The sequence below is a fragment of the Triticum dicoccoides genome, chromosome 6B, assembly GCF_002162155.2.
Source record: "Triticum dicoccoides isolate Atlit2015 ecotype Zavitan chromosome 6B, WEW_v2.0, whole genome shotgun sequence".
Classification (NCBI taxonomy): domain Eukaryota; kingdom Viridiplantae; phylum Streptophyta; class Magnoliopsida; order Poales; family Poaceae; genus Triticum; species Triticum dicoccoides.
Genome location: NC_041391.1, coordinates 85,341,934 through 85,352,397, shown reverse-complemented (window position 1 = coordinate 85,352,397; position 10,464 = coordinate 85,341,934). Strand labels below are relative to the sequence as shown.

The window sequence follows — 10,464 nt, the reverse complement described above, 5'->3', positions numbered from 1 at the left end:
AACTGGATTAGGAGTGTCGGAGTGATGAATTTTTATCATCTTGTAACACATGACATAGATGTAATTTCTGATACTTCTGATGTTCTTTATATTAACATGACATTTGATAAATAGATCGAAAGTTTTTCCAAGAAAAACATTGTCACTCAGTTCAATTACTCCAAATCATACCCTATATCCTAAGCTCTACATTGTGGTCGTCGAATTATGCATATATTTTGGTCATCAGCGCCCGTTGTCCCTTGACATACACACATATTTCCTTGACCGAGCAAATTGTGGTTCATAAGAACAAGTATTTTTCTTCCGTTGCAACGTATGAGCATTTGTGCTAGCATTTCTAAGTACGGACAAGAACATAACCAATAATCATTTATGAAAATTTATATCAGAGCAGTTATAGTTTTTACTCAAATTTATTTATCATGGTCTTACGATAGCAAACCTCATATTACAACTTTTATTGGAGCAACCTGCGGCTGGTTAAGTTTGGCATGAGTCAGCTGCCATTTCACGCCAGGCGGTGCTCAACCGGATCAAGCGTCGCTGGTGCAACTGTCGGGTCTCTCAGTATGGCCTCAAGATCTCCATGTTTCTCACCAATGGTAGCATTCAGAAATGCCACCATGATCCCAGAAACGCACCACCTCATCTTGTCCTTGCACCCACTCCCATCCTTGCACACGCAGGTCATTAACTTGGAGGCGTTATAGTCCAGCATGTCCAGATGCCCGTAGTCCTTGGTCACAATGTAGCTGCAGGGTGGCCTGCACTCGCGGTAGAACTCCGCGTGGTTCACGTCATTGGGTGCACAGGGCGGGAAGAATATGTTCTTCTTCTCCTCGCCGAGCCCGGTGCCGATTACTAGCACAGGCATTGCAATGTCGAAAGAGGAAGGCTCGTAGGTGAGGATTTTGGGTTTGAGCTGAGAGGACTTCCCTTTGCCGGCAACAGGGTCGAGGCCGACCAGCGCCGAGAAGGTTAGGTGGGTCTTGGCATGCCCCAAGGCCAAGGAGAAAGCCGTGTGGCCTCCTCGGCTGTGGCCGGCCAAGGCGAGCTTGGAGAGCTCCGGCTGGACGCCTTCGGGGAGCACGGATGGAAGACCGTCGGGGAGCCAGTCTGCCACCTTGGCTGCGGCGGCGATGTCATTGGCGTCACCCAAAGGTATGATACAGTTGTTGAACTGCATTAAAAAATGTTGCATATGTTGGCCCAGTCCACGCCGCCGAGTACTTTCCGGCGACGGCAGCGACCGACGACGAACGACGATAACTAAAGAAGCTCGCTGACGAACTCGACGAGTTGACTTTACGCCGCAAGCAACGTAGCAAGCTAGCTCAAGCAGCTGCACTGGCCGATTGATTCAACTAGCTCGTCTACTACGTACGCAGCTAGCTAATCGATTCTTGGATCGATCTACTAGTACTTAACACACGTACGCACACAAAGCTGATGTATTGCCACAGAGGCGTATCGCTCCTGGTTCTTTGTATTGCTTCACAAATCACGATACACAAGTTACAAGGGGCACGTGAGTACTTATATTAGCTAGCTATCCTGCTATCTAATACTAGTCCTACTCGGTTATTGTTTTGAGATCTACACGGACACTAACACGTACATGTACTGATCGGACAGGACACACGTGCACTTCGTGTTTAACTCTAACAATCACCCCCCTAAACACGACGTCCTCACGTCACAACTCCGACGCCGATTCTTCTCCGCATCTCCAAGAACTTCTCTCGGTCCAAAGTCTTGGTTAGCATATCTGCCAGTTGATCATCGGTGCAAACGTAGTTGACCTTCGTCTTACCTTCTTCCACGCAGTCCTTTATGTACTGATACACCGTATCAATGTGCTTGCCCCTATCATGCCGCACTGGATCCTCGCGTAGAAAAGTTGTCGACTCGCTATCAACATTGAGCACCTCTTCTTCTGGATCTCGATCCATGAGATCACTGTGTAGCCGTCCTAGCCACACACCTTGACACTCTGCTTCACTTGAAGTCGATGTCACCACTTTATACTTTCGTGATAGCCAGCTTACTATGCTTCCTCCATGGAAATATGTCACACCCGAATTACTCTTACGACCGTCGACAATTCCTTCCTTGTCACTACCACTGTAGCCAAGTAGTTTCACCATCTCCTTCTTGCTCAGCTCAAGACGAGGTTCCATTGAAGCGACAATGTGATTGCAATCTTTCATGCCACGGCTTTCAAGTACCTTCTTTGCATATGCCTCGTGGCATACTATGATCCCCTTCGGCCTTTGATGTACCCCGATCCCGAGGTAGTAACTCAAAATACCAAGATCATCCATCTTGAAAAACTCCTTCATTTGTAGCTTGAACTTTGCAATCACCTCTTCATCTGCTCCAGTAATAAATAAGTCATCGACGTAGATGCCAACTAGTAGACGATCCCTTCCTTCACCTTTCTTGTACATCGCATGCTCTAGTGGGGCTTTCTCAAATCCAAGAGAAATCATCGTCTGATCAAGTTTGATGCTCCATGCCCGAGAGCCTTGCCGTAGCCCATACAAGACTTTGTGTAGCTTTAATACCTTGTGTTCCTCTCCCTCTTTGATGAATCCCGGTGGCTGATTCACATACACATCTCCTTCTATCTCGCCGTTCAAAAACATGGAGTTTACATCCAAGTGATGTACTTTCCATGACTCCTGAGCCGTGAGAGCGATAAGTAATCTCACCGACTCCATCTTTGCAATGGGAATGAACACTTCTTCGAAATCCACACCTTTCTCTTGCACATACTCTTTGGCCACAAACCTCGCTTTGTGCTCCATGCACCCTTCAACATCTTTCTTGACCTTGAATTCCCACTTGAGCTCTATAGCATTTTCATTGTTGGGAAGATCCACAAGCTCCCATGAATTATTGTCATGGATCGACCCCAACTCTTCTTTTATAGCATGACACCAACACTCCTCCGTATTTGCGTCCACAACTTTCGCCGGTTCCTCGGTGCTTTCTAGACACCATTGCCCACTCCCTTTCACTTTTGCCGGGTCAATCGTCCGAAGAGTCTTCTCCGAATATGGGTGTAACACCGGTTGTAGCAGTACAGGTGTAGGTGGCGTTGTCCTCGTCTCTTGGGCCTTCGGAGACGACATTATTTGCATGGCTCCTTGTACCTTCAGGAGTAACTCACCGTTTGCTTCGCACATTGCTTTTGGCAAAGCTAGACTTTCATCCCCGGGTACGGACGTTACCTTGCCGTTCCCATCTTCTTGCATTATAGTGGCCAAGCACGGCAAAACTGTACGTACATGCGCTGGTAATGGACCTTGCATATCTCCTGGATCACTTGCAACGTCACTAGGTATAGATGGCCCTAGCTCACCACGTGAGCCACCAAGCCCTCCTGCTGGACTTGTTTGTAGCCCACCATGCGAGCCTTCTCTTGTGGCTAGGCCACCACACGTAGCTGTCTTGGAGGCTCCTTGTGCAGCACTCGCTGCTGGGTGCGAGGCGCCCTTACTCCGCACAAGGGATCCAGCTTTGGTGCCTGCGGCCGGTGCTTTCGGCCTACTCAGCGAGACACCATGTCCAGTGCTATTTTTGTGGCCACCTACGGACCTCTGAACAGCACAAAGATTACTTCTCCATGGTCCAGCACACGCAGCTATTGCTGCATCCGCTCCAGCAAAGTTGGCACTTACGTCCATAGCACTGACATAAGTTTCGGAATTACTTCCCGCATCTGTAGCTTCGACACGAGTTTCCGAATCATGATCATGATGGCAAACTTTTTCTTCCACGAGCGCGACAATTTCTTTAGCCGGCGCTCGAAGAACTGGATCCTCCTCATCCACGAGTTCAGTCATCAACATCATGTCACCGTCGTCACCTTGCTTGGCCATGAGCGCCTTCTGCTTCGGTGCTTCCTCGCAGTCAGCCTTGAAGTGACCAAGGAGGCCACAGTTATAACACCTCACTTTCCTGATGTCAAACTTCCTCCTCGGTGGTGCAGGTGCAGCCTCATCGTCTGAGTCGTCGTCCGAGTCGGCAAAGTTCTTTCTCGTCGAACGCTGCTTCCCCTTCTTTTTGCTACTGCTTATGGATCCGCCTCTCTTTTCTAGGGCGATCCACTGCGCCTTCGTGAGCATCACAAGCTCGTCGTTCCTCCCGTCCCCAAGACTGTACCGCATACGCTCATCATGAGCCTTGTACCGTCCGACAAGATCGTCGATGGAGAGAGTCGCGAGATCGACGCACTGCTCGATCGCCGTGACAATTTGCAGGTATCGGGGAGGGGCCGCGCGCAAGAACCGCCGGACAACCGAGGCCTCCGTGAGGTTCTCTCCAAGCGCTCGAATCCGATTGACGAGAGTAGCCACCCGTGAAGCGAACACATCCACGGACTCATCATCGCCCATGACCAAAGTCTCGTAGTTCCTTAGGAGAGTTTGAAGATTGGCTTGCTTGACGCGGGTGTGTCCCTCGAACATGAGCTTGAGTGTATCCCACACCTCCTTCGCCGTTGCTTTGGCGATTAGGTGCTGGAGGACATCCATCGGCATCACCGAGTAAATCGCTGACGCCGCCTGCCGATCCTTCCGGTGCTCGGCTCCCTCCTTCTTGAACGCGTCGCCTCCTGGATCCACCGCGTCCCATAGCTCGTTAGCGCGGAGACCACACTCCATGAGGGCCTTCCAGACCCCGAAGTTCTCGCGATCAAACCGTGGATACGACGAACTCGCCGGAGCAGCAATTACTTTAGCTGCACCGGTGTACTCCACCAGCTGCTTGGTCTTCTCCTTCTCGTCGTCCGACATGATCTCCCGTTACTAGAAGATCAACCTTGCTCTAGATACCAATTGTTGGCCCAGTCCACGCCGCCGAGTACTTTCCGGCGACGGCAGCGACCGACGACGAACGACGATAACTAAAGAAGCTCGCTGACGAACTCGACGAGTTGACTTTACGCCGAGATGCACCGTAGTAAGCAACGTAGCAAGCTAGCTCAAGCAGCTGCACTGGCCGATTGATTCAACTAGCTCGTCTACTACGTACGCAGCTAGCTAATCGATTCTTGGATCGATCTACTAGTACTTAACACACGTACGCACACAAAGCTGATGTATTGCCACAGAGGCGTATCGCTCCTGGTTCTTTGTATTGCTTCACAAATCACGATACACAAGTTACAAGGGGCACGTGAGTACTTATATTAGCTAGCTATCCTGCTATCTAATACTAGTCCTACTCGGTTATTGTTTTGAGATCTACACGGACACTAACACGTACATGTACTGATCGGACAGGACACACGTGCACTTCGTGTTTAACTCTAACAATCACCCCCCTAAACACGACGTCCTCACGTCACAACTCCGAAGCCGATTCTTCTTCGCATCTCCAAGAACTTCTCTCGGTCCAAAGTCTTGGTTAGCATATCTGCCAGTTGATCATCGGTGCAAACGTAGTTGACCTTCGTCTTACCTTCTTCCACGCAGTCCTTTATGTACTGATACACCGTATCAATGTGCTTGCCCCTATCATGCCGCACTGGATCCTCGCGTAGAAAAGTTGTCGACTCGCTATCAACATTGAGCACCTCTTCTTCTGGATCTCGATCCATGAGATCACTGTGTAGCCGTCCTAGCCACACACCTTGACACTCTGCTTCACTTGAAGTCGATGTCACCACTTTATACTTTCGTGATAGCCAGCTTACTATGCTTCCTCCAAGGAAATATGTCACACCCGAATTACTCTTACGACCGTCGACAATTCCTTCCTTGTCACTACCACTGTAGCCAAGTAGTTTCACCATCTCCTTCTTGCTCAGCTCAAGACGAGGTTCCATTGAAGCGACAATGTGATTGCAATCTTTCATGCCACGGCTTTCAAGTACCTTCTTTGCATATGCCTCGTGGCATACTATGATCCCCTTCGGCCTTTGATGTACCCCGATCCCGAGGTAGTAACTCAAAATACCAAGATCATCCATCTTGAAAAACTCCTTCATTTGTAGCTTGAACTTTGCAATCACCTCTTCATCTGCTCCAGTAATAAATAAGTCATCGGCGTAGATGCCAACTAGTAGACGATCCCTTCCTTCACCTTTCTTGTACATCGCATGCTCTAGTGGGGCTTTCTCAAATCCAAGAGAAATCATCGTCTGATCAAGTTTGATGCTCCATGCCCGAGAGCCTTGCCGTAGCCCATACAAGACTTTGTGTAGCTTTAATACCTTGTGTTCCTCTCCCTCTTTGATGAATCCCGGTGGCTGATTCACATACACATCTCCTTCTATCTCGCCGTTCAAAAACATGGAGTTTACATCCAAGTGATGTACTTTCCATGACTCCTGAGCCGTGAGAGCGATAAGTAATCTCACCGACTCCATCTTTGCAATGGGAATGAACACTTCTTCGAAATCCACACCTTTCTCTTGCACATACTCTTTGGCCACAAACCTCGCTTTGTGCTCCATGCACCCTTCAACATCTTTCTTGACCTTGAATTCCCACTTGAGCTCTATAGCATTTTCATTGTTGGGAAGATCCACAAGCTCCCATGAATTATTGTCATGGATCGACCCCAACTCTTCTTTTATAGCATGACACCAACACTCCTCCGTATTTGCGTCCACAACTTTCGCCGGTTCCTCGGTGCTTTCTAGACACCATTGCCCACTCCCTTTCACTTTTGCCGGGTCAATCGTCCGAAGAGTCTTCTCCGAATATGGGTGTAACACCGGTTGTAGCAGTACAGGTGTAGGTGGCGTTGTCCTCGTCTCTTGGGCCTTCGGAGACGACATTATTTGCATGGCTCCTTGTACCTTCAGGAGTAACTCACCGTTTGCTTCGCACATTGCTTTTGGCAAAGCTAGACTTTCATCCCCGGGTACGGACGTTACCTTGCCGTTCCCATCTTCTTGCATTATAGTGGCCAAGCACGGCAAAACTGTACGTACATGCGCTGGTAATGGACCTTGCATATCTCCTGGATCACTTGCAACGTCACTAGGTATAGATGGCCCTAGCTCACCACGTGAGCCACCAAGCCCTCCTGCTGGACTTGTTTGTAGCCCACCATGCGAGCCTTCTCTTGTGGCTAGGCCACCACACGTAGCTGTCTTGGAGGCTCCTTGTGCAGCACTCGCTGCTGGGTGCGAGGCGCCCTTACTCCGCACAAGGGATCCAGCTTTGGTGCCTGCGGCCGGTGCTTTCGGCCTACTCAGCGAGACACCATGTCCAGTGCTATTTTTGTGGCCACCTACGGACCTCTGAACAGCACAAAGATTACTTCTCCATGGTCCAGCACACGCAGCTATTGCTGCATCCGCTCCAGCAAAGTTGGCACTTACGTCCATAGCACTGACATAAGTTTCGGAATTACTTCCCGCATCTGTAGCTTCGACACGAGTTTCCGAATCATGATCATGATGGCAAACTTTTTCTTCCACGAGCGCGACAATTTCTTTAGCCGGCGCTCGAAGAACTGGATCCTCCTCATCCACGAGTTCAGTCATCAACATCATGTCACCGTCGTCACCTTGCTTGGCCATGAGCGCCTTCTGCTTCGGTGCTTCCTCGCAGTCAGCCTTGAAGTGACCAAGGAGGCCACAGTTATAACACCTCACTTTCCTGATGTCAAACTTCCTCCTCGGTGGTGCAGGTGCAGCCTCATCGTCTGAGTCGTCGTCCGAGTCGGCAAAGTTCTTTCTCGTCGAACGCTGCTTCCCCTTCTTTTTGCTACTGCTTATGGATCCGCCTCTCTTTTCTAGGGCGATCCACTGCGCCTTCGTGAGCATCACAAGCTCGTCGTTCCTCCCGTCCCCAAGACTGTACCGCATACGCTCATCATGAGCCTTGTACCGTCCGACAAGATCGTCGATGGAGAGAGTCGCGAGATCGACGCACTGCTCGATCGCCGTGACAATTTGCAGGTATCGGGGAGGGGCCGCGCGCAAGAACCGCCGGACAACCGAGGCCTCCGTGAGGTTCTCTCCAAGCGCTCGAATCCGATTGACGAGAGTAGCCACCCGTGAAGCGAACACATCCACGGACTCATCATCGCCCATGACCAAAGTCTCGTAGTTCCTTAGGAGAGTTTGAAGATTGGCTTGCTTGACGCGGGTGTGTCCCTCGAACATGAGCTTGAGTGTATCCCACACCTCCTTCGCCGTTGCTTTGGCGATTAGGTGCTGGAGGACATCCATCGGCATCACCGAGTAAATCGCTGACGCCGCCTGCCGATCCTTCCGGTGCTCGGCTCCCTCCTTCTTGAACGCGTCGCCTCCTGGATCCACCGCGTCCCATAGCTCGTTAGCGCGGAGACCACACTCCATGAGGGCCTTCCAGACCCCGAAGTTCTCGCGATCAAACCGTGGATACGACGAACTCGCCGGAGCAGCAATTACTTTAGCTGCACCGGTGTACTCCACCAGCTGCTTGGTCTTCTCCTTCTCGTCGTCCGACATGATCTCCCGTTACTAGAAGATCAACCTTGCTCTAGATACCAATTGTTGGCCCAGTCCACGCCGCCGAGTACTTTCCGGCGACGGCAGCGACCGACGACGAACGACGATAACTAAAGAAGCTCGCTGACGAACTCGACGAGTTGACTTTACGCCGAGATGCACCGTAGTAAGCAACGTAGCAAGCTAGCTCAAGCAGCTGCACTGGCCGATTGATTCAACTAGCTCGTCTACTACGTACGCAGCTAGCTAATCGATTCTTGGATCGATCTACTAGTACTTAACACACGTACGCACACAAAGCTGATGTATTGCCACAGAGGCGTATCGCTCCTGGTTCTTTGTATTGCTTCACAAATCACGATACACAAGTTACAAGGGGCACGTGAGTACTTATATTAGCTAGCTATCCTGCTATCTAATACTAGTCCTACTCGGTTATTGTTTTGAGATCTACACGGACACTAACACGTACATGTACTGATCGGACAGGACACACGTGCACTTCGTGTTTAACTCTAACAGCATAGTTAGTTGATCAACGCAAGCTAGCATATAGAATTATAATAGATCCTCTTCTGAGAGACTTCAGCAAACAGTAATTAGTGCTGATACATATGAAGATGGTACTGATCGACCTGGGGTGCAACCATGATGAACCCGTGTGATGCGATGTGCTGGAGAAGTTGTTTGTAGTAGTGGTTATGGAGGAAGAAGCCGTGCAAGAACATGGCAACGGGGTAGGTTCCTGCATCCTTGGGTGCTACAATCAGGAGGGGTATAGGTAGTGTCGGTACCTTTTTCGCATCCACCTGAATTTCCTCCACCGCAAGGTTCCCCGGCTGGAACACTGAGGTGACCACCTCGAGAACCTCGGCACTGGACTTGTTCACAATTTCTGCAGATGCTGCCATCTCTCACTCAAGCTCGGGGCACCAGCTCTCTATCTTTACAAAAGCTTTGATGTGGCGATGATCAGAAGAGAGGACCAATGTGGCAGATTTATAGCAGGGTGGATAACTTGTGGCTACTATGGTGCATAGTGTACTTCAGCTAGATGTTTGGGACATGAGAAGAACGTGTTGGAGAAGATGATTAATGCTGGTGGAATAAATTTCGTAGGATTAGGTTTGAAGGCAGGGCGTGGGGTGGGGACTGGCCGAATTGAAGCTGGACAAGAACAGAAATGGTCCAAGACGTTGAACCTTACCGGTGGGTGGCAGCTACAGCAATTGATTGAATCCCTTACAGAAAAACTATCAGCATCGCAGATTTATTGAATCCCTTACATAAGAACTAAGCAGCGTCAAGACATGTACAGCCAGAGATTGTTTTTGCATAGGTTTACTACTTACACCTCTCCAACAAGTAAGCAGTTCCTGTAAGTTTATTTACTTCCACAAAAATGAAGCATTGAGTTTTTCTGGCCGTTATCTATTATATATTAAAAGTAAGATACGGTGAATTAGGAGCAAGAGAAATAGCTTGAAAATTCCAAATTGATCAAAAAATATCAGCCCTTCATCTGATAAATCTTTAATATTAAAAAAGAGAACCGTTAAATCTTCGTAACAATATAAAGAATAGCTAGGATTTCCAGAAGAAGATGCCATTCGTTTGATGAGAAATAAAAAGGAATATCGAGAATTCGCGTGGCTGAAGCTGAAGCAACTACTTTCGAAGTAACAGAAAGAAAAGCAACGACTGGAGTAGGGCGAATCCATTCTTTTTTGAAATCGATTTCGGAAAAGAACTACTAATCCTTAACTTTCCGAGGAATCCTTCATCAGTGGTTGTGAATGACTGACTTTTTCAATCCTTTCGACCTTGGTTCCATAGGAGCAAGTTAGAAAGATTGAGAAATAGAACCATCTGATTTGATTCGTTCCCAATAGCCATGAGATGATCATCTTAGGGGAATTCATTCGACGACCGTCTGATTCTAATTCACTTCCATCCTTTAGCCATGTCTCTTGATCGATACATGGTGGACCAGTACTCAAATA

The 10,464-nt window shown here is 49.0% G+C and overlaps 1 protein-coding gene across 2 annotated transcripts; it reads right to left on the bottom strand.

The window, feature by feature from the left end:
* Nucleotides 1-337: 337 nt before the first annotated feature.
* On the bottom strand, nucleotides 338-9,415 carry LOC119324830 (chlorophyllase-1-like). 2 transcript variants are annotated; one of them, XM_037598597.1, is made up of 2 exons: nucleotides 9,097-9,415; nucleotides 338-1,183 (listed from the first exon to the last, which is right to left on the bottom strand). In XM_037598597.1, exons 1-2 carry the CDS (start codon nucleotides 9,370-9,372, stop codon nucleotides 512-514), a joined length of 948 nt encoding a protein of 315 aa, XP_037454494.1. In that variant the 5' UTR covers nucleotides 9,373-9,415; the 3' UTR covers nucleotides 338-511. The 2 variants fall into 2 exon arrangements, with proteins under 2 accessions (XP_037454494.1, XP_037454495.1); XM_037598598.1 differs by having other exon boundaries at nucleotides 9,256-9,415.
* Between the last annotated feature and the right edge of the window lie 1,049 nt (nucleotides 9,416-10,464).